Raw genomic sequence first — 25,826 nt, forward strand, 5'->3', positions numbered from 1 at the left:
GCACCGGTAATTTGTCCGCACCCCCCAAATTTTTGAAGAAAAATCTATATTTTAAAATATATTAGCCACATCGGGCCATAAGCCGCATATATACAGCGGCAGGAAATATTTTGTAAATGTTTCTTTTTGTAGCTTAATTGTTCCCAATCGGTGTCTGTCACACGGCAGTAAAATGGCTGAACAAGCAAAACAGAAGTCATGGTCTCCAATCAGCTAAACAGACTCAATAACTCCACAGTGAGGTTTTGGTGAATTTACGAAGCTGAAACGGTACAAAAAGAATGCCATTGTTAGTTAATAATACAAATATGGACACTCGTAAACGTGTTAGCATATCCGCTAATGCTAACGTCGCTAGCTTGATGACATTATATTAATAATAATTCACCCCCATACAATATCCTACCCTAATACCCTACTGTGCAATATTACCCTCCGGTACTCTTGTCTTGTACTGTATATTGTACAGTATTTTGTATTTTGTATTTCTATAGTGTTTTGTATATTGTACAGGATTGCTTATTATTTTTATTGGATAGTAGTCTGTTTATTTCAATTGTTATTTTTTTAATTATTTTATTTTTTATATATTTTTTTCTTTATTACCTCTTGTGTAATTTATTTATACCCCATATTTGTTCCCACTACCGCACCTTAATTTGGAGTCCTTAATCTCGTTATATGCAAATATAATGACAATAAAGTCCATTCTATTCTACTCTATTCTTCTTCTATTACGATAGCGCTTTCATATGTGCATGGAAACACGCCTACGGACATCAAAGTAGGAACGCATGGTTTTGATATATTGTAAAACTTACAGCCGTTGCTTGGAGTGATGAATGAAGAATCCATACAAGTTGAAACGCTACTGACGGCAAGACGATTTAACTAAAAGCAAGAAGGACACTGCAGCACCTGCAGTGAGCGAACTCGTCCAAAAGATGGCGCCACAGCACAAACAACAAAACACCTTCCCATTGATTTTATTTTATTTTTTTAAACTTTTTATTATTTATTATATTATTTATTATCGCCTTCACTGAAGAAAAAAGCCGTCTTATTAGCTGAATGGTTAAACTGAAACAATACACAAACAATGCCAATGCAAGACTTAGACTTTGACTTAGACTTCCTTTTTATTGTCATTCAAATTTGAACTTTACAGCACAGGTAAGAACTAAATTTCCTTACATAAGCTCATGGTAGTGCAGGATAAAAAAGCAAAAAGGTGCATATATAAATAAATAAATAAATAATAAAAATTATATATATATATATATATATATATATATATATATAATAAATAAATAAATATATATAAATATATATAAATAAATAAATAGATTACTGTACAGATAAATATATTGCACTTTTTCACATGCGTCCACGTTTATGGATGTATGTTATATTGTTAATAATTCTAACACGGACACTTGTAAACGTGTTAGCATGTTATGCTAACGACGCTAGCTTGATTACATTACGACAGCGCGTTCATATATGCATGAAAACACTCCTACGAACGTCACAGTTGGAACACATTGTTTTAGTTATATTGTAAAACTTACAGACGTTGCTTGGAGTGATAAATGAAGAATCCGTACGAGTAGGAACGCTATGGACGACTAGTAAATGAAAGGACAATTGTACTTCACAAAGTACATTTTCAACCCGCGGTACCTGCAGTGAGCAAACATGTCCAAAAGATGGCGCCACAGCAAAAGCAATCGCACACCTTTTTTTTGTTTGTTGAACACAAAACATTATAGCCGGTAGCAAAGAAAAACCCATAAATAAGCTGCACCATTTTTTTTAAGCCGCAGGGTTCAAAGCGTAGAAAAAAAGTTGCGATTGTTAGAATAATTGTATCTAAGTTAATCACAAAAACCTTGTGTTGAAATTAGTTCCCAGCGAGAAGACCAAAAGTTGTCTTTGAAACCTACCAAGAAGAAGGCTTGTAAAACTCCACTGTGTAGGGGGGTAAGCAACATGAAGGTGTTTCTGTTTTCTTTCATTTAGTGTAATCAACAGAAAGATATTGATTTAAACCAAGGACTACAAAGCGGAGAGAAGGCAGGATCTGCCCAAGTTCCAGACGACCTCTTTTTGAACCTCCTTTTTCAACTGTTTTACGAACCTCTTTTTGAACTCTCTTACAACCTTTTCTGTGAACTGTTTACGACCTTTTCTTTTGAACTGTTGTAATCAAAGGCGATGGCTGCTTACGACCTTGTCCCTTTTAGAAGCAGCTGTTGTCATGTGGTCAGAGAAAGTCCAAATAAAGGGGGAGGTACAATCTTTTGGCAGAGCGTGCTGACAGTGTCTGTGCGTCTCTCCTTAAATTGAGCCAAATTTAATTCTGTCTCTGTTTAATTCTTTGCTTCTTGTCTTGTTTAATAGATGTCATCAGTGTTTGAACCTGACAGCGATAATATGCATGACTGACCACCTGAGAAAACAATTGAATTTTACAGCAAATATACAAGTAATATAGGGTTGTATGTGATCGGCCCGCCGGCGTGTTCATTTTGGCCCACGATAGGCTCCAGCACCCCCCGCGACATCAAAAAGGGACAAGCAGTAGAAAATGGATGGATGGATACGACGCGGGTTTAGCAATATGGCCGTGGGGGTGCCTTAAATATCTGACAGTGTAATTGCTGCATCTTTGCCGCCATCTGGTGGACCTCCTAAGTGATTCACGATAATAAAAAAAATAAAAAAAATGTCCAAACACAACACATAATTCAAAATTACACCTATTTAAGTTCCGTGCGACGTGTTTCATCAATTCCTGGCATGTTCCTTCTGTGTCCAACAGATTCTTGTGGGGGAATTGTGCGCGTTCTTCACCAAGGCTGAAGGAACCCAAGAGAAGACCATCGTCACTGCCGACTGCTGCTACTTCAACCCCCTGCTGAGACGCGTCATACGCTTCTTAGGTGAGCACAACGTTTTTGTATTCCATCGCCCAGAACCTTCCGTCGTTTTCCTGAATGTGTGGCTGGGCTGCAAGGTGACATGAAAGACTCGAATTGCAAAGTGTTGAAGGAGCCATATTGGACCAAAAATACAAAAAAATAAATCTGTCTGGAGCCACAAAACATTAAACGCTTTATGTAAATGTTATGATGAAGGCAACACATGAGGCAAGTGTCTATATTAGCTATATTAGCCTACTATCAAAATGACTTTAAAAGTCTTATATAAGTGTTATAATGAAGACAACATTTGATGTATCTATATTAGCTATAATAGCCTGCTATCAGAATGACTTTAAAAGTCTTATATAAGTGTTATAGTGAAGGCAACACATGATGCAAGTGTCTATATTAGCTAAATTAGCCTACTATCAAAATGACTTTAAAAGTCTTATATAAGTGTTATAGTGAAGACAACATTTGATGTATCTATATTAGCTATAATAGCCTACTATCAGAATGACTTTTAAAGTCTTATATAAGTGTTATGATGAAGGCAACACATGAGGCAAGTGTTTATATTAGCTATATTAGCCTACTATCAAAATGACTTTAAAAGTCTTATATAAATGTTATAATGAAGACAACATTTGATGTATCTATATTAGCTATAGTAGCCTACTATCAGAATGACTTTAAAAGTCGTATATAAGTGTTACAATGAAGGCAACACATGAGGCAAGTGTTTATATTAGCTATATTAGCCTACTATCAAAATGACTTTAAAAGTCTTATATAAGTGTTATAGTGAAGACAACATTTGATGTATCTATATTAGCTATAATAGCCTACTATCAGAATGACTTTTAAAGTCTTATATAAGTGTTATAGTGAAGGCAACACATGATGCAAGTGTCTATATTAGCTGAATTAGCCTACTATCAAAATGACTTTAAAAGTCTTATATAAGTGTTATAATGACGACAATACATGATGTGTCCATATTAGTTATATTAGCCTACTATCAAAATGACTTTAAACATGTTATATAAGTGTGATAATGAAGGCAAGACATGATGCAAGTGTCTATATTATCTAAATTAGCCTACTATCAAAATGATTTTAAAAGTCGTATAGAAGTGTTATAATGAAGACAACACATTATGTAAGTGTTTATATTAGCTATATTAGCCTACTATCAGAAGGAATTTAAAAGCCTTATATAAGTCTTATAATGAAGGCAACACATGATGTGTTTATATTAGCTATAGTAGCCTGCTATCAAAATGACTTTAAAAGTCTTATATAAGTGTTATAATGAAGGCAACACATGATGTAAGTATCTGTATTAGCCTAATATCAGAATTACTTTAAAAGTCTTAAGTGTAATAATGAAGACAACACATGATGAAGTGTCTATATTAGCTATATAAGTATTATATAAGTGTTATAATGAAGGCAACACATGATGTAAGTGTCTATACTAGCTGTATTAGCCTACTATCAAAATGTATTTAAAAGTCGTTAAGTGTTATAATTAAGGCAACATATAATGCACATGTCTATATTGGCTATATTGGCCTACTATCAAAATGACTTTAAAAGTCTTATATAAGTGTTATAATGAAGGCAGCACATAATTGAAAGTTTCTATAATAGCTATATTAGCCTACTATCAAAATTACTTTAAAAGTCTTATATGAGTGTTGTAATGAAGGCAACACATGATGCAAGTGTCTATATTATCAAATCAGCCTACTTTCAAAATGGCTTTAAAAGTTGTATATAAGTGTTATAATGAAGACAATACATTATGTAAGTGTCTATATTAGCTATATTAGCCTACTATCAGAAGGAATTTAAAAGCCTTATATAAGTGTTATAATGAAGGCAACACATGATGTATTTATATTAGCTATAGTGGCCTACTATCAAAATGACTTTAAAAGTATTATATAAGTGTTACAATGAAGGCTACACATGATAGAAGTATCTGCATTAGCCTAATATCAGAATTACTTTAAAAGTCTTAATTAAGTGTAATAATGAAGACAACACATGAGGCAGTGTCTATATTAGCTATATTAGCCTACTATAAAAATGACTTTAAAAGTGTTACAATGAAGGCAACACATGATGAAAGTGTCTATACTAGCTGTATTAGCCTACTATCAAAATGTATTTAAAAGTATTAAATAAGTGTTATACTTAAGGCAACATATAATGCAAATGTCTATATTGGCTATATTGGCTTACTATCAAAATGACTTTAAAAGTCTTATATGAGTGTTATAATGAAGGCAACACATGATGCAAGTGTCTATATCATCTAAATTAGCCTACTATCAAAATGGCTTTAAAAGTTGTATATAAGTGTTATAATGAAGACAATACATTATGTAAGTGTCTATATTAGCTATATTAGCCTACAATCAGAAGGAAATTAAAAGTCTTTTATAAGTGTTATAATGAAGGCAACACATGATGTAAGTGTCTATACTAGCAATATTAGCCTAATATCAAAATGTATTTAAAAGTCTTAAATAAGTGTTATAATTAAGGCAACATATAAAGCAAGTGTCTATATTGGCTATATTGGCCTACTATCAAAATGATTTTAAAAGTCTTATATAAGTGTTATAATGAAGGCAACGCATAATTGAAAGTGTCTATAATAGCTATATTAGCCTACTATCAAAATGACTTTAAAAGTCTTATATGAGTGTTATAATGAAGGCAACACATGATGCAAGTGTCTATATTATCTAAAATAGCCTACTATCAACATGACTATGTGTCGCAGGCTGACGCAAATATTCGTTGACAGAAATGTTGAAATGTAACTTTTATTCTACACATTTTTAGTAAATCTTCTCAGAGGGTGAGATAACTCCTGGAAAAGACTGTCTATTAATGGCCAAAGGTATAGATGTGTGTGTCCGAGTTAAAAGGAAACGGCAGGCTGTCTTCTTATAATAGATGTATTACAATCTTTGCAAGCTGGGTAACGTTTGCTGTGTTCTGGAACAACATGGCACACAAGCAACTATCAGAAATGCAGCCAATATTACATACAGACAATGCGTCATGAGACATGCAAATACAAATTAAATACACAGAGGACATAAGTAAAGGAAATTAAATGAGCTCAAATATAGCTACAAACGAGGCACAATTATGCAATATGTACATACAGCTAGCATCGATTAGCTTGCAGTCATGCACTGATCAACTATGCCTAATTAGCACTCCACACAAGTCAATAACATCAACAAAGCTCACCTTTGTGCATTCACGCACAGTATAAAACGTTTGGTGGACAAAATGAGACTAAGAAGGAGTGGCATAAAACATCTTTCTGTGGCAGTGTCGGAGAAAGTTGTACATCTAAACAAACTACGGTGAGTTCATCGACCGCTGAAATTAGTAGGACAAAACGGCGCTCGCCAAATACTCTCATCAGTGAAGCATGTTTAATATAAACATTGGGATTTTTTAACGATTAGGAAAGTTTGTGTCATGTTTGTCCTCCCACAGAAACATAGGATACAACAAAAAATACTTTCCCCCTCTTTGCCCATCTTCATACATTTTTGAAAAAGCTCCAGGGAGCCACCAGGGCGGCGCTAAAGAGCTGCACGGTTGCCGACCCCCGTGCTCGCTTACGCCATCTTCTTGCGTTCGGCGTCTAAATTGATGATATTCAATAGAGAGAAATGAGCATATTTAGCTGCATCATCTTGGGTGAATGCTCCTGTTACAATTTCACACCTAAGTCGATAATAATGTGTGGATGCTATTTTTAAAGGGAAGACTTATTATCACCAGTTTTATTCAAAGCTCCACTAGATTTACACTGCATGGGTAATGAGGCCCAGTGTGGATATTATGGCTGTCTGAAGATTGACGATATTCGCCAATTTGACGTATATCAGTATCAGCATTGGCTATTTTTGTTGTTTTTGTAAAACTGCAACAGAACTACATTAGCAGATACATTATATACACATATGGTACCAGAATATAGTATGAGCAAATAGTGACGTCTGAAACTCAATTATTATTTTTAATATATTCAAAAACAAAAAACTCTCACTGTCAATAATTATTTTGTTTGTTTTCTTGTCAAGCCCGACCCTTTCACTCCCTCCTGCAGTTTTTCCCTTTTTTTCGGGGAAATTGTTATGTACGTGAGGGGTGGAAGGAGACGACAACATGGATGTCCGATAATGGCTTTTTGCCGATATCCGATATTCCGATATTGTCCAACTCTTTCATTACCGATACCGATATCAACCGATACTGATATCAACCGATATATACAGTCGTGGAAGTAACACATTATTATGCCTAATTTGGACAACCAGGTATGGTGAAGATAAAGTACTTAAAAAAAATAAAAATAAAATAAAATAAGATAAATAAATTAAAAACATTTTCTTGAATAAAAAAGAAAGTAAAACAATATAAAAACAGTAACATAGAAACTAGTAATTAATGAAAATGAGTAAAATTAACTGTTAAAGGTTAGTACTATTAGTGGACCAGCAGCATGCACGTGCTTACGGACTGTATCCCTTGCAGACTGTATTGATATATATTGATATATAATGTAGGAACCAGAATATTAATAACACAAACAAACAACCCTTTTGTGTGAATGAGTGTAAATGGGGGAGAACGGTTTTTGGGGTTGGTGCACTAATTGTAAGTGTATCTTGTGTTTTTTTATGTTGATTTAATAAAACAAAAACAAAAATACAAACCAAAAAAAACGATACCTATAATAAAAAAAACGATACCGATAATTTCCGATATTACACTTTAACGCATTTATCGGCCGATAATATCGGCAGGCCGATATTATCGTACATCTCTAATTGTAACCTTTGATGAGTGTTTGGGAGGTGTATGCTACTCTATGTGTTTGTCAGGTTCAAACATCGATGACATCTATTAAACAAGACAAGAAGCAAGGAAATAAACAGAGACAGAATTCAATTTGGCTCAATTGAGGAGAAACGTGGCGACCTGTAACCTCTTACAGTGTCACCCACGCTCTGGCGAAAGATTGTACGCCACCATATTTTATTTGGACTTTCCCTGTTTACATAACAACAGCTGTTTTTAAAGGAATGGGGGGTATGTAAACAAACATTGTTTTTGGTCACTTTAACACAAGAGAAAAAGATGCCTCGGGCTCGGGCTGGTCCTGGCTCGAACTTAGCAAAAACTTGGATCACAATAGATAACCCCCCTCCCGTCTCCTCCCATCGTACACAATGGAATTTTCCAAGCCTTTGGCTTTGTGCAACAAAGACAGCTTCTTGTCAGTTCATTGGGAACTCAACGAACGGAAAGTTTTTTGATAATTTACATACAATTTTTCTGACAGTGTTTGTCGCAGGACTATGTGTGATTTTAATGTTGTAAGTGCATGTTGGATGAATCCTTCGGCAGTCCAAAAGGGCGAGACAAAAAGGGGATCTGTGGGCAGGCAGGTGGTCGAGGGCAGGAGAGAAGCGACATGGTCCGTGTCCAAGCGAGGGTCGAGGATCGAGGGAGGCAGTCCAAAGTCCGGAGGGTGGTCGAGGCACAGAGCTGGAGCACACGGAACAAGACGGGTACGCAATGAGTTAACGACGTTCCGGCGTAGGCTCCAAGGGTCCACTGGTCTTTATGCTGCCAACCTGATTACTCCAAGGTGCGCTGATTGCCGATAGTCTGCAGCTGCGTCGTTGCGGGGGCGTGTCCTGGCATACTACCAGCGTGAGTGCTGGAAGAACTAGCTGCGGGAGAATTGCGGGTTCGAGACCGCGCCGTGACAGAAATCCAGTTTTTGTCCTTCTTTCCTGGCATCTTCCCGGTTCCCTTTTGTTTGTTAGCCAGCTATTGCAATCTATTCATAATAATGGGAGAGTCCAGTCCATTGGGAGGCTCGCAGAGGATAGTAGGAGTGGTCCACACTGATTTAGAACAGCTAGCACTTCCTCCAGACTGGTATCTCTCCAGGGATTATCCATGGCTTTGTGTTCAACTGGTCTGAAACAGAGTATATTTAAAAACTAGAATATATATATGAGTTTTAAGATTTGACTTAAGTGTTTCTACCAATATTCTTATATTTTATGTTATATTTTTATCTTATATTCTTATATATAATTCTTATATATATTCTTCTCTAAATTTTGCCAGTCATACTGGAGCCCGCATAGTTAGCATAGTTTCATGTTCCGCGATTCAATCAAATAGTGCGACGGATACGAATGGCAAATGAGACTTATTATATTGAAGTAAAGAAGAGCAGGCAGCAGCTCACACATTCTCATACTTTCTGTAACATCCAGGAAGAAGAGATGTCAAACAAGCTTGAAAAATGTCTTAACTTTAATTTACGTGAAGGAGCCCATAATTGTTTTTATTTAAATGTTCGCAATAATTCAAGGTTCCGAAAGAGGAAACCTTACAATGTACAAACCCCGTTTCCATATGAGTTGGAAAATTGTGTTAGATGTAAATATAAACGGAATACAATGATTTGCAAATCATTTTCAACCTATATTCTATTGAATGCACTACAAAGACAAGATATTTGATGTTTAAACTCATAAACTTTTTTTTTTTTTTGCAAATAATAATTAACTTAGAATTTCATGGCTGTAACACGTGACAAAGTAGTTGGGAAAGGGCATGTTCACCACTGTGTTACATGGCCTTTCCTTTTAACAACACTCAGTAAACGTTTGGGAACTGAGGAGACACATTTTTTTAAGCTTCTCAGGTGGAATTATTTCCCATTCTTGCTTGATGTACAGCTTAAGTTGTTCAACAGTCCGGGGGTCTCCGTTGTGGTATTTCAGGCTTCATAATGCGACACACATTTTCAATGGGAGACAGGTCTAGACTACAGGCAGGCCAGTCTAGTACCCACACTCTTTTACTATGAAGCCACGTTGATGTAGCACTGGCTTGGCATTGTCTTGCTAAAATAAGCAGGGGCGTCCATGGTAACGTTGCTTGGATGGCAACATATGTTCCTCCAAAACCTGTATGTACCTTTCAGCATTAATGGTGCCTTCACAGATGTGTAAGTTACCCATGTCTTGGGCACTAATACACCCCCATACCATCACAGATGCTGGCTTTTCAACTTTACGCCTATAACAATCCGGATGGTTCTTTTCCTCTTTGGTCCTGAGGACACCACGTCCACAGTTTCCAAAAACAATTTAAAATGTGGACTCGTCAGACCACAGAACACTTTTCCACTTTGTATCAGTCCATCTTAGATGAGCTCAGGCCCAGCGAAGCCGACACCGTTTCTGGGTGTTGTTGATAAACGGTTTTCGCTTTGCATAGTAGAGTTTTAACTTGCACTTACAGATGTAGCGACCAACTGAAGTTACTGACAGTGGGTTTATGAAGTGTTCCTGAGCCCATGTGGTGATATCCTTTACACACTGATGTCGCTTGTTGATGCAGTACAGCCTGAGGGATTGAAGGTCACGGGCTCAGCTGCTTACATGCAGTGATTTCTCCAGATTCTCTGAACCCTTTGATGATATTACGGGCCGTAGATGGTGAAATCCCTAAATTCCTTGCAATAGCTGGTTGAGAAAGGTTTTTCTTAAACTGTTCAACAATTTGCTCACGCATTTGTTGACAAAGTGGTGACCCTCGCCCCATCCTTGTTTGTGAATGACTGAGCATTTCATGGAATCTACTTTTATACCCAATCATGGCACCCACCTGTTCCCAATTTGCCTGTTCACCTGTGGGATGTTCCAAATAAGTGTTTGCTGAGCATTCCTCAACTTTATCAGTATTTATTGCCACCTTTCCCAACTTCTTTGACACGTGTTGCTGGCATCAAATTCTAAAGATAATGATTATTTGCAAAAAAAAAAATGTTTATCAGTTTGAACATCAAATATGTTGTCTTTGTAGCATATTCAATTGAATATGGGTTGAAAATGATTTGCAAATCATTGTATTCCGTTTATATTTACATCTAACACAATTTCCCAACTCACATGGAAACGGGGTTTGTAATAAAACAATGCATAAATTATTAGTTTTTTTTGGTCAAGGGTTAAACCATAACAGATGTGACCGAAACTAATTGGCAAACGCTGCTTTAAGGTGACATAGCAATGGTGTCAAACTCAAAGCCCGGGGGCCAGATGTGTCCCGCCACTTCATTTTAATTGGCCCTCGAAAGCCTGGAAATATGTATCAATTAAGTACTGTAACTTTTCTCAGTGAATGTATTCTTTCTTTCTTTTTTGGTAGAAAAAAAATGCATGTACTCCATGTAATCGCAAATTATGTTGACTTAAATATTGTCTAATTATGCAAAAATATTTTATCAAACATTCAAAAAAAAATTTTTAATACGAATAAATACTACTAATAATGATTTTTAAGCAAGTTATCCATCAAATTGTGCAATGTAAAAGTGCCATGATCCGTGGTCCGGATCATGTTTGTTTTTTTCTGTTTGTTTTGGATTCCTTGAGTTCCTGTTTGTGCACCTCCTGAGTTTGTTACCATGAATACTTATTATTTGCACTTATTATTTATCTCCTAGCCTATGCTAAGTTTAGTTTCGAGTGCGATTGGCACCTTGTTTCGTCGGTTGGCTTTCTGTTTTTGTACCTCTTTGAGTGTTTTTTTGAGAATTAAATCATGTTCCTACCTGCAAGTCCTGTCCGGAGTCGTCCGTTTGCATCCCGGGAAAACGAACCGCGCAGTAAGCCGCAACCACACCGTGACAAAAAGTAGCAATAGATTTCATGGTAAAATTGTGACATTTACTGTGTTTTTTACAGCATTTTTCTCTAAATGAAAAAAACAGTACTTTTTTTTACTGTAATAAACTGTGGTGCCATTTTGGCATTTACAGTAATACACTGAAAAATCTACAGTTGTTGATTAGCGGATTAAAAAAAACCCGAAAAAACTGGCAGCTCAGGTGCGAAAATGGTACTGTAATATTGCAGGTTTTGTTATATACAGTAAAAAATATTTTTTAAATTTTACAATAAAATTCTGGCAACTGAGCTGCCTTTTTTTTTTTTACCATAAAAACAGCAGTACTGTTTTTCCATTTATAGTAATATACGCTACATTTTGAGGTGAAGTTATTGCAACTTACAATATTTGTTTTACATTTTAGTTTTTAAAAAAATCTACTAATAAAATGCATCAAAAAATGGTGTAATAATAGTATTCACTGTTAGCGGCCCCCCGGGGCCAAACATAGCTGTGATGTGGCCCTCAGTGACAACGACTTGGATTTCAACTGTGACTGTTCTGTTAACAGGGCGCTGCTAAACAACCAGGCGGACATGTTTTATAACACCATATTTTCGAGCCACATCTCCATCTGTGTCAGATGTCCTTCAAAACAAGTCCTTCAGACCACTCTACTCGGCTCACAAGGGGAGTATTCTCAACATCCATTGAGACAGGAATTATGCCGATTTCAAAGGAAATTGCCAAGACAATGCTTTGATGATAGCAAAAACATTGACTGTAGGAGGCCATTGTTACGTGCACACATATGCCCCTAATAACACGCCCATTGTGGGGATAAATTAGGGCCAAAAGGTTTAGTACTTGAAAAATATGCTATGAAAATGAAACATCTAGTTTTGACGTTCAATGGTTATAGTAGCCCACGTGTCATATCAAACACAGTTTCAAAAATTAAAGCAGCGCTACGTAACTTTTCAACGTTCATAAAGTATTTTTATAACATTTGGGACGATACATGGACTCACAACTAATTGAATGACACCTCTGTCATGGCCTCAGGGGGGTTTGTATTGCTTTTACTGGCACTTAGTGACTTTGATGAGGGTGGCAGGAACCCTGACGCGCAAAAAAACTACAAATGTGCTGACTTGCTTTACGGCATAAGTCACTCCCCCTTTTCCCCATTCGTTAAAAAAGACAGAGAGTAAAAGAAGAAGAACGCCTACGTGTAATTATTGTCATCATGGCCGAAGCTGCAAAACAACCAAAGAAACGAAAAGTTTTGTCTGAGGTGACAAAAAAAAAAGAAAAAGGGAGGCTACCCGGATAAAAGGACAGTCAAGGATCAACATTCGCTGGCCTAAGATCAAAGACGAGGGATTTCAGACCGATTCTGCTTTGACTCTGTTCCTGCTGGACTAGTAAGTGACTTTCCATGCTCAAATCAAAATGATGATGCTAATGTTAGCTATCGGAAATTTACGTGGTAGCCATGAATAGCCACCAACTTGATAGTTCCACACTAATTCCTTCCAAAAAACTATCCCGCCGGTCTTTCTTTGCTTCGGACCTGCATCCGCCCCGATACATTCTTGCTAGTAGTGTCATTTTTGTAGCACAATCCAAGACCATTTCTTGATAGTGTCTGCTATTTAACATCAACATAGCCGTTAGAGACATCATATTTGTGCCAATATGACAGCAGACATCATGTCAGTATGACGCTATATGCACTAGTCCTCATGGGAAATGCGGTCTTCTTCTGGCAAAACACTACTGTCAGGTTCAAACACTGATGACATCTATTAAACAAGACAAGAAGCAAAGAATCAAACAGAGTCAGAATTAAATTTGGACTCAATTGAGGAGTGACGTCGCCGACCTGTAACCTCTTACAGTGTCACCCACGTTCTGGCAAAAGATTGTACGCCACCTTTTTTTATTTGGATTTTCCCTGTTTACATAACAACAGCTGTTTCTAAAGGAATGGAGAGAATGTAAACAGTCATTGTTTTCGGTTACATTAACACAAAAGAAAAAGATGCCTCGGGCTTGGGCTGGTCCTGGATTCATCTTGGGCAATAGATAACCCCCTCCCATCACCTCCCATCGTACACAATGGAATTTTCTAAGCCTTTGCTTGGTGTTCATTGGGAACTCAGAACGGAAAGTTTTTTGATAATTTACATGCAATTTTTCTGACAACTGCTGTTTTGGTCCACTCCACTGGCGCCGCCAAAATCAACCAAAACTGAAAAAATCATACGGTTATTCCATATTTGTATTTTCAATTTGTTGTTTTGCCTGTCTTGGTCTTATACACAATACCTGTACCTAAAAAATAAATAGCATCACATTATATTCTCTAAATCAGACCTGGGCAAAACACGGCCCGCGGGCCACATGCGGCCCATTAAGATTTTCAATCCGGCCCGCAGTCTAAACCTGGGCCCCTAGAGAGAGGGTCCAGACTGAGGCCAAGGAAAAACTCATAGCCATAGCACACATAAACGTGCGTAAGAGGGAAACATCAAAGGACAGTCAAGACATTAAAAGAGCAGAGCTGATGCAACCAGCTGTCATGATCCGTGGTCCGGATCATGTTTTGTGTTTTCTGTTAGTTTTGGACGCCTTTAGTTCCTGTTTGTGCACCTCTGAGTTGTTACCATGGCTACGTATTATGTTCACCTGCCTCTTGTGTTCGGGACGCTCACCTGTTGCTAATCAAGAGACATTATTTAAGCCTGCCTCACCCAGTCAGTCGGTCTGGCTTCTTTGTTTGCGTCATGCTCCTGTTACGTAAGTTTTGCTTGTCTCCTAACCCATGCCAAGTGTTTAGCTTCAAGTGCGATCGGCACCTTGTTTCGTTGGTTTGTTTTCTGTTTTTGTACCTCTTTGATTTGTTCAAGATTAAATCATTTTTCCTACCTGCAAGTCCTGTCCGGAGTCGTCCGTTTGCATCCCTGGAGAACGAACCGTGCAGTAAGCTGCAACCCTGCCGTAACCCCAGCCACTTCTACACACAGCCACAAAAGTAAAACAACAAAAAAAACAAAAAACAAGAAACATATACACTGTGGTGGCCTCTGCGTTGTTCCACGCCATAGTCTGCTGGGGTGGCGGGAGCATGGCCAGAGAAAGGAGTAGACCCAACAAAGCAACCAAGAGAGCCTACTCCACCCTCGGCCGCCCACCAACTCTCGGCCAGTGTCCAGTCCGCATGGATGAGTGAGGATGCGTCTAAGGAGACCAAGGTGTCCGATACCTGCTCATTCAGCCAAGACACTGTGAAGCCCGTCCGTCCCGGCGCTCAGCGCCAGCTCCGCAGCCCCCGTCTCTTCATCCCCACCTCCTCCAGTCTCTCCAAACGGTCTCTGGTGTGGCAGAGACCCAGCAGCTGGTCTCTATGGCCAAAAGGCTCTCGGGTGGCAGATCCAGAAGTTCACAAAGAAGCACAGCGGAAGTCACGAAAGTGCCACCCCTTGTCGCACAGTCCCAAAGGGTCCCCAACCAAAAGGCAAAAAAAAAACACATGAAAACAAGAGGGAAACATCAGGAACACAAAAGGATGACACAAGAGCACAGAGCTCCTGCCAACAGCCGCCACTACAACGGCTTCATCTTCGAAAAAAAACAACACGAAACAGTTTGCTGGCATATGAAGCTCTCTAAATCAGTAATCAGCGGCAGGTTAGCGCATACTTGGCAACCTTGAGACCTCCGAATTCGGGAGATGGAGGGGGTTGAGGTGGGCGGGGTTGGGGGGCGGGATTCTGGGTATTTGGTCTGTTGTGTTTATGTTGTGTTACGGTGCGGATGTTCTCCCGAAATGTGTTTGTCATTCTTGTTTGGTGTGGGTTCACAGTGTGGCGCATATTTGTAACAGTGTTAAAGTTGTTTATGCGGCCACCCTTAGTGTGACCTGTATGGCTATGGATCAAGTATGCCTTGCAATCATATGTGTGTGTGTAAAAGCCGCATATATCATGTGACTGGGCCGGCACGCTGTTTGTATGGAGGAAAAGAGGACGCTATAGGCAGTGCCTTTAAGGCACGCCCCCTATATTGTTGTACGGGTGGAAATCGGGAGAAATTCGGGAGAATGGTTGCCCCGGGAGATTTTCGGGAGGGGGCACTGAAATTCGGGAGTCTCCCGGAAAAATCGGGAGGGTTGGCAAGTATGGGTCAGCGTCCTGATCACTAATCAGAGGCTGGTGTCCTCAGTCAGTGCTCCGTACTGACGAAGAGCACAGGGAGGAGCATTGACAAAAACTAAAGTCAAAGGCACGGGAAAACGACAGGCAAAGTCCGACCCGTCCAGGCAGGTCATGACAAAAACACCACCATTTTACCATCTAATGTGCTTCGGCAAAATATTGTATGAAAAGTAAATCATAAAAGTAGTTATGTCATACAGTATTTAACTTGGAAAGGAGAACTTCTCCAATATCCCCCTTAAGCTCTGTCAAACACACCTTAGCGGCTTTCACATATTTTCATGGATACATGTCCACCGTATAGAAATTATTTCGGCGTCCTTGCCCGGCCTTATCAACTCATTTGTCTTTGTCCTTGCTCACAAACACATAAGATTGTCTGAGTGGCCGGTAGCTACAACTCCAGATGGCACTTCAAGCTTATTTGAAGGACCGTGCTCTTCAGTTTGCACGCTGTGGCCAGCTACTCGTTAGACAAACAGAACGGGAGTCTTACCAATATAGAGCAGAACACATAATATACAAGTTAACACCCAACAACAACAACTACCCTTCTACGTACGTGAGTGACGACGACCTAAGACTGAATTATGCTTCCGTGCAGTCACTCTGGTGTCGTCGCCAATGCCGTTTTAAACAATTCATAGTTCTTTATTTAGGTCGACCACATGACTTGCCAATGTTTTATTATGTGAGTCAGGGGTGCCCACACTTTTTCTGCAGGCGAGCTACTTTTCAATTGACCATTCATATACATAATTTATATTTATTTATTTATGAAAGATACGTTTTCAAGTATGTCTTGCGTTACCATTACGGTATGTCTTGCGTTACCATTACGGCGTGGCGCAGTGGAAGAATGGCCGTGCGCGACCCGAGGGTCCCTGGTTCAATCCCCACCTAGTACCAACCTCGTCATGTCCGTTGTGTCCTGAGCAAGACACTTCACCCTTGCTCCTGATGGGTGCTGGTTAGCGCCTTGCATGGCAGCTCCCTCCATCAGGTGAGAATGTGTGTGTGAATGGGTAAATGTGGAAGTAGTGTCAAAGCGCTTTGAGTACCTTGAAGGTAGAAAAGCGCTATACAAGTACAACCCATTTATCATTTATTTATTTACCATTAAACCAGTTTAAAGGTCATACAACGTGTCAGCATTTCTTGACATCTTCGAGTAAAGACCATTGTTAAACTCGTCCAACGCTACATTATTATGTGACTGGGCCGTTACAAGGTTTACATGGAGGAAAAGCAGACCCCTGGACAGCATGCAGCTGTTAATGGGTGAAGGTTTCAGGTGAGAGAGGACGTTAAAGGCAGTGTCTTTAAGGCACTTCCCCGATATTGTTGTCCGGGTGGAAATCGGAAGAAATTCGGAAGAATGGTTGTCCCGGTAGATTTTCGGGAGGGGCACTGAAATTCGGGAGTCTCCCGGGAAAATCGGGAGGGTTGGCAAGTATGCCTGACCACTGTGACTTTTTGCCTATTAACTGTTCTTTTAGGCGTGGCCAACCAGGCAGATCTGTCAAGTCTACCTGGCATGGCCGGCTTCCACTACACTTGTATTTTGCTTTACACAACATTTTTTTCAGAAATGTGTAACTGATCAAATAAATTGACCAAGCATACATGTCTACTGCAGAGAATGCTGGTTGTCATTATAAGAATAACAGTGAAAGCAGAGGTCCGGCCCACTGGCCCTTAGCTTTCTAGAAATGTCACCCCGAGAACCAGTGTTTATATTGCCAGCTATTTTAATTTAGTTTTACTTATAGTGAAGTTAATTATATCATGTATACATTTCTGATATGATTGGAAGTGGCATGTGTTTGTATTTGGCCACATAATCTTTTAAAAGTATTCTTCTACTATGGTCAAAGTGCAAAGGTCCATAACTGGCACTGAAGAGTGTCCACAGGAGATTGGGAATCCCATAAGAATAGGTGTCAGGAGGAGTATTAAAGACCTTAGCAACACCAGGTAAAAGGTCCTCGGATAGGGACCGAGGATAGGGTTCGGAGGTCACCCGACTTAAACTAATCATACGAATAATGACAAGGAAAGATAGACAGGCCAGACTGTCCGGCATCAAGATTAGACCCACAAGGAGAGGGTAGTCTACTAGAAATGTTCCGACAGGACAGCAGAATGAAGAGATTTGGCACACTTCTTCTCCTAGAATTGGACGAATCCTCTTTGGGGTTTTCTTGGCTCATCACGCAGCACACAGTCCCTCTGTCCTGGGAGAGTGACACGACCAACATACAACAATAGTATTTTGACAAAAATTTATTTTAGTTTCAGTCATATTTTAGTCATCTAATTTAGTTTTAGTCCAGACAAAATTCTTCAGTATTTTAGTTGACTTAAATGACAGTAAATTTCGCGGACTAGCGGAAAACGCATCTCTGAAGTTGTCTTGAAAGCACTTTTATTAATTATTTATTAATGCAGAGCATCTCAAAAACTAAATACACAAAAAGGCCCGCACTCCATTAATATTTTAATAAGTACATCCATCCATCCATTTTTCACACAAAATTTTATTGTGTGTTATTATTTTAACTGAAAAGTATCTTTTTTTTTCAAGTGTTGAATAATACATGACTAGAATGGTCACATGAAGAAACAAACTAGTTTTATTCTAGATCGGCGGGCAAACTCACCCATGCATACAACAAAAGTAGTGGTAGAGTAAGCAGTCTTGCTCCTTCTCTACTGTCTTTAATAGTCACAGTAATTCAGTACAGTATGAGTCTTTTGGAAATATAAGTTAAGGCCTACTTACAGATGCATAGATGTCCCGATGATTAGCCTGCAGAAGAAGTTTCAAGTTTGGTTGTATTTTTATCAGACAAAATGAAGCCGCAGGATTTACAACGTGTCTTGTTGTCTACCTTGCAACAATTGCAATCTCCATATGTCTTAGTTGCTCAGACAGTAATGTGTTTATAGAAATTTTGACAGGGGTATGTTGTTTTTAACGGGGAAAGACATACAGTCGTGGTGAAAAGTTTACATACCCTTGTAAAGAACATAAGGGTGTTCCAACAGGACAATGACCCCAAACACACGTCAAAAGTGGTAAAAGAATGGCTAAATCAGGCTAGAATTAGGGTTTTAGAATGGCCTTCCCAAAGTCCTGTCTTAAACGTGTGGACAATGCTGAAGAAACAAGTCCATGTCAGAAAACCAACAAATTTTGTTGAACTGCACCAATTGTGTCAAGAGGAGTGGTCAAAAATTTAACCAGAAGCTTGTGGATGGCTACCAAAAGCGCCTTATTGCAGTGAAACTTGCCAAGGGACATGTAAGCAAATATTAACATTGCTGTATGTATACTTTTGACCCAGCAGATTTGCTCACATTTTGAGTAGACACAAAATAAATTCATACCATAACCAAACTTCATGAATCTTTTTTGTGACCAACATGTCTGGGTTCCAATCACTCTATCACAAAAAAAAATAAGAGCTGTAGAAATGATTGGAAACTCAAGACAGCCATGACATTATGTCATACTTGCCAACCTTGAGACCTCCTAATTCGGGAGATGGGGGGGGGGTTAGGGGGGGCAGGGTTTGGTGGTAGCGGGGGTGTATATTGCAGTTAGTGCTGCAAGGGGTTCTGGGTATTTGTTCTGTTGTGTTTATGTTGTGTTACGATGTGGATGTTCACCCGAAATGTGTGTCATTCTTGCTTGGTGTGGGTTCACAGTGTGGCGCATATTTGTAACATTGTTAAAGTAGTTTATACGGCCACCCTCAGTGTGACCTGTATGGCTGTTGATCAAGTATGCATGCAATCATTTATGTGAGTGTAAAAGCCGCATATATTATTTGGCTGGGCCGGCACGCTGTTTATATGGAGGAAAAGCGGACGTGACGACAGATTGTAGAGGACGCTAAAGGCACTGCATTTAAGGAACGCCCCCAATATTGCTGTCCGGGTGGAAATCGGGAGAAATTCGGGAGAATGGTTGCCCCGGGAGATTTTTGGGAGGGGCACTGAAATTCGGGAGTCTCCCGGGAAAATCGGGAGGGTTGGCAAGTATGCATAATGTTCTTTAAAAGTGTATGTAAACTTTTGACTGATTGATTGATTGATAGCGAGCTGGCACCAGTGAGTTCATAAAAGTGCAGTTATCGTTTTTTTAGATCATTTTACTTTAGAAGGGTAATATTAACGGTCGGGAGTCATCATTATTACCGTTTATCGTTACATCCCGACAATATAGTCTTGTTTACCGGTGAAAAATCCAAACACCTTGTCTTCGTAGTTGTAGTTCTGATCGGATCCCTGCCGTGATTTACACCCGCCCGTCTCCTGCATGCTAGTGTGATTGGATAGATTCCGAACTTGTCCTACCCACCTGAAGACAAAAATAAATATGATTGGATTTCATCTCTGTCAATTATTCTTTGTCTTGTATTTATTCATCGACTAAATTGTCAATTAAATTTGTAATTTTTTTCGTCAACGTGCATTTGTTTTGACTCGTTATCGTCCTATTTAGGTCAGGGGAAAATACATCGTTGACAATGATTGATGAACATTTCTAGTCAACAACATTGACACTGCCTATAACAATGTAGTAGAAAAATCCTGTCTTACAGCCTTGGCAACTTCTACTTTATGCATTCTTGCTGCATGGACCGCAAAAACATTTAGCAGTACCTTAGTGTCATTTTTATTGTGAATGGTCTTTCTATGCAAGTTTAATAATCCCCTTGAGACTTGGCAGAGAGACTTCATGTAGTTTAGTTTTATGTACTAATGTGATTAAAAAGATTTAGTGTAAAACTGTTCTTGCCAGAAATCCTCTCTCGAGCTACTCTATGCAGACCACGGTGTGTCCAGCGGAGCAGAGCTCTACTTTGGTTTACCTGTAGTTGTTGGGTTTTTTTATTGTTTCATTTGAATAATGTAAGCACTGCAGCAATATTGGCTATTGGTCTCAAAGTGAATACACATTTTAGGAAAATAGCACTGTCCAGCATTAAGTACAGTAAGGAAGGGATTGGGACTTGGAGAAGGCATTCGACCGTGTGCCACAGGAAGTCATTTGGGGAGTGCTCAGAGATTATGGGGAATCGGACTGTCTGATTGTGACGGTTCACTCCCTGTATGATCAGTGTCAGAGCTTGGTCCGCATTGCCGGCAGTAAGTCGGACCCGTTTCCAGTGAGGGTTAGACTCCGCCAAGACTGCCCTTTGTCACCGATTCTGTTCATAACTTTTATGGACAGAATTTCAAGGCGGAGTCAGGGCGTTAAGGGGATCCTGTTTGGTGGCTGCAGGATTAGGTCTCTGGTTTTTGCAGATGATGTGGTCCTGATGGCTTCATCTGGCAAGGATCTTCAGCTCTCACTGGATCGGTTCACAGCGGAGTGTGAAGCAATTGTATCAGCACCTCCCAGTCCGAGTCCATGGTTCTCGCCCGGAAAAAGGGGAGTGCTCAGAGAGTATGGGGTATCGGACTGTCTGATTGTGGTGATCCACTCCCTGTATGATCAGTGTCAGAGCTTGGTCTGCAATGCCGCCAGTAAGTCGGACCCGTTTCCAGTGAGGGTTGGACTCCGCCAAGGCTGCCCTCTGTCACCGATTCTGTTCATAACTTTTATGGACAGAATTTCTTAGGCGCAGTCAGGGCATTGAGGGGATCGGGTTTGGTGGCTACAGGATCTTTGCTTTTTGCAGATGATGTGCTCCTGATGGCTTCATCTGGCCAGGATATTCAGCTCTCACTGGATCGGTTCGCAGCCGAGTGTGAAGCGAATGTATCAGCACCTCCCTGTCCGAGACCATGGTTCTCGCCCGGAAAAGGGTGGAGTGCCATCTCCGGGTTGGGGAGGAGACCTTGCACCATGTGGAGGAGTTTAAGTACCTCGGAGTCTTGTTCACGAGTGAAGGAAGAGTGAATCCTGAGATCGACAGGCGGATCGGTGCGGCGTCTTCAGTAATGCGGATGCTGTATCGATCCGTTGTGGTGAAGAAGGAGCTGAGCCGGAAGGCACAGCTCTCAATTTACCGGTCGCTCTACGTTCCCATCCTAACCTATGGTCATGGGCTTTGGGTTATAACCAAAAGGACAAGATCACGTGTACAAGCGGCCGAAATGAGTTTCCTCCGCCGGGTGGCGGGGCTCTCCCTTAGAGATAGGGTGAGAAGCTCTGCCATCTGGGAGGAGTTTAAAGTAAAGCCGCTGCTCCTCCACATCGAGAGGATCCAGATGAGGGGGTTCGGGCATCTGGTCAGGTTGCCACCCGAACGTGTACCTCGGGAGGTGTTTAGGGCATGTCCGACCGGTAGGAGGCCACGGGCAAGACCCAGGACACGTTGGGAAGACTATGTCTCCCGGCTGGCCTGGGAACGCCTCGGGATCCCCAGGCAGGAGCTGGACGAAGTGGCTGGGGAGAGGGAAGTCTGGGTTCTCTGCTTAGGCTGCTGCACCCGCAACGCGACCTCGGATAAGCGGAAGAAGATGGATGGATGGATGGAGGAAGGGATTTATATGGCCTATATTTGAGTTGCAATCACATGGTTTCAGGCGATGGTCCATAGTCCCATTAGGCTACTGTTTATTTACATGCATCAGTGCAGATTTGGGCTTATTTTGAAAAGTTTAGAGGCAAATATATAAGCGATTATGAAAAAAATTAAAAATGAGATGGAGTGGATTTTTACACTTTTAAAATGTTTATTTTTTATTTTTGACAGATTTAAACCATTTATCATCACCAATACGTTACTGCTCACTACAACCTCACTTCATTTGACAGTCACGGTATTTAAAGGAGATACAATTGGAGGTACATCATGTCTTTACATCTGAGGGGTCCACAAATTAAGCATTTATCAGTAAAAGACAAAGTTGGATTTATCCATGCATCGCTAGGCAACGTATTTGATTGACATAATAAGTGCCGTGAAGCTGTGATCGTGATGGTAATGAGAAAAAGGATAAGTTTGTTTGCAGTTGATTTCCTGCTACAAATATTAGTCTCATCTACAATTCATGTCTGCAGTTGTTTTTATGGTGTGAAGTTCATACTTTGTTTCATTATTTAACTGTATATTCCCCTGTTGTTCTGCAATGTTTGCTAACGATATCGATATTCAGTATATAATGTTGAACCTACGAGATTTATTGATGCTATGAAGGATATTTTCTTGATGCTAACAAATATCACTCAATACGTTATAATGTGGTCATTCGTTTCAAATAAAGCGCTTGGCTTTCCTGCACAACCATCAATCAATCAATCAATCTTTATTTATATAGCCCTAAATCACAAGTGTCTCAAAGGGCTGCACAAGCCACAACGACATCCTCGGCACAAAGCCCACATACGGCAAGGAAAAACTCACCCCAGTGGGACGTCGATGTGAATGACTATGAGAAACCTTGGAGAGGACCGCATATGTGGGTAACCCCCCCCCCCCCCTCTAGGGGAGACCGAAAGCAATGGATGTCGAGTGGGTCTGACAACAACAACTAAGTTTCTTTAATGTAAATGGACAATACAAATACGGTAGATTGGACCAACAATCACAATATTTATTACTAGGCCTTAACATGATGTTAGTTTATTTGCACAAGCAGGTCTTTGTCATGTCTTGTGATCATGTTTTGTTTAGTTATGTTCTGTTTGGTTAGAACTCCATAGTTTTTGTTTTTTCACTCCCTTGTTTTGTCACCATGGCGACCCATTAGTTTTCACCTGTCATGTGTTCGGACTCACGCACCTGTCACTAATTATGTCTTCATTATTTAAGCCGGTAGTTGTATAATATATATATATATATATATATATATTGACATTATTTATGCTCTGCTCTATTGACACTCTGACATTCTGGATTTGCTCTGTGCTGACTTATTTCACTTTTAATTCCATGCCATAGTTCCATGCTTGACCAAGTAAATTTTTGTTTATTCGTGTCACAGTAAGTGTTTGTTTCATGCCCATAGTTTACGCCTTTGTGGTAGTTTTTTGTTCCTTAGCCAAGCTTGTGTCTCCGCCTTGAGCACGCCTTTTGTTTGCACTTTTATAGTATAATTAAAACATGTATTTACCTTCACGCCATGTCCGGTCCAGTCGATTTGCACCACTGGAAAACAATCCATGCAGTTTACTGCACCATAGTCCTCGTCCTGACAGTCTTCTAGTTATATTTAGGAATAGCAACCAAAAAGTGCACCCTCCAAAATTTGTCACGTTTCATGTGTCAGGTAGACCGCGAGGAAAGCGGCCATATGAATCCCCTTCCTACAGTACATGCAAACTTATTTCTACGATGCACCACCTATACCAGTGGTTCTTAACCTGGGTTCGATCGAACCCTAGGGGTTCGGTGAGTCGGGCCGAGGGGTTCGGCGGAGGTCAAGACACACCCGACTCATCGTGTAAATACAAACTTCTCCCTATCGACGTATTACGGATACGGCAACAGCAGAAGTCAGACTGATTTGCAGGTGTGTAATTTGTTGTGAGTTTATGCACTGTGTTGGTTTTGTTGTTTGAACAAGGTGATGTTCATGCACGGTTCATTTTGTGCACCAGTAATAAAACATGGTAACACTTTAGTATGGGGAACATACTCACCATTAATTAGTTGCTTATTAAAATGCAAATTAATAACATATTGGCTCTTAACTAGTCATTATTAAGTACTTATGAATGCCTTATTCGGCATGGCCTTATTATAACCCTAACCCTGGCCCTAACCCTAACGAAATAACTCTAAATTAAGTCTTTGTTACTTGGAATATGTTCCCCTAGTGTCCAAAAAACTCTAAATTAAGTCTTTGTTACTTAGAATATGTTCTCCAAACTAAAGTGATACCAAAAACATGTAACTTTGTCTTGAATTTGAAAAAAAAAAACATTTTATTTTTCACTAAAGAAGGGTTCGGTGAATGCGCATATGAAACTGGTGGGGTTCGGTACCTCCAGCAAGGTTAAGAACCACTGACCTATATACTCATCTGTTCCCAGGTGTCTACGCCTTTGGCCTGTTTACCACGACCATCTTCGCCAATGCCGGCCAGGTGGTGACAGGAAACCAGACCCCGCACTTCCTCTCAGCATGCCGACCCAACTACACGGCGCTGGGCTGCCAGTCCAACATGCAGTACATCACAGAACGCCGCGCCTGCACCGGCAACCCCCTCGTGGTCATGTCTGCACGTAAATCATTCCCGTCCAAGGACGCGGCGCTCAGCGTCTACTCAGCGGTGTACACAGTGGTAGGTTGATGCACGGCGGCGGCGGTGTTTCCGTAAAGAACCGCAAGACTCATGCTATCAATCACACCCGCTCGGCCAGAGATGATGTTTTTCATTTGACCCTTTCGGTGAGATTCAACAGTCATTCGTCTTGGCAGGACAGGAAATGTGTATTTCACTTTAACCTTTAGCTGAGAGAAACTTATGGTACCTTTTGTCAAAGATGATTGCCTGGTTTACTGGGTGTCAGACTGTTGTTCTCTACTGTTGTCTCCTACATGCCTTTCTTCAGATGTACGTGACGCTGATGTTCAAGACCAAAGGTACGCGTCTGACAAAGCCCACCATCAGCTTCACCCTGCTCTGTCTGGCCATGATCGTAGGCGTGGTCCGGGTGGCTGAATACCGCAACCACTGGGCCGATGTCTTGGCCGGTTCCTTCACAGGGGGAGCTATCGCTGTGTTTTTGGTGAGTAGCAAATATTTGCTGGGATACCATTGACATTTGACATTTGATGTCAATGGTATGCCAATTCCCATTACCAGGGAATCTACACTGATACTCAAAGGTTCCAATTCTCTGCCCTTTTGTGCGTGTTCAAATGTGTTGAGAAATGTTAACTGTTTAGAATATATATATATATATATATATATATATATATATATATATATATATGTATATGTATATATATATATA

General features: G+C 40.1%; 1 protein-coding gene across 14 annotated transcripts in view; it reads left to right on the top strand.

Moving 5' to 3' along the window:
- Window positions 1-25,826, top strand: part of plppr2a (phospholipid phosphatase related 2a) — a 214,225-nt gene that overhangs the window by 156,196 nt on the left and 32,203 nt on the right. For all 14 annotated transcript variants that reach the window (XR_009816690.1, XM_061973639.1, XM_061973632.1 and 11 more), the window contains 3 exons: window positions 2,825-2,945; window positions 24,900-25,150; window positions 25,422-25,598. Coding sequence is in view for 13 of the 14 variants with exons in the window: in XM_061973639.1 (XP_061829623.1) it covers window positions 2,825-2,945; window positions 24,900-25,150; window positions 25,422-25,598 (549 nt within the window). In the remaining variant the exon portion in view is untranslated. The remainder of the gene's footprint in view (window positions 1-2,824; window positions 2,946-24,899; window positions 25,151-25,421; window positions 25,599-25,826) is intronic.

Source organism: Nerophis lumbriciformis, linkage group LG22 (genome assembly GCF_033978685.3).
Source record: "Nerophis lumbriciformis linkage group LG22, RoL_Nlum_v2.1, whole genome shotgun sequence".
Lineage (NCBI taxonomy): Eukaryota > Metazoa > Chordata > Actinopteri > Syngnathiformes > Syngnathidae > Nerophis > Nerophis lumbriciformis.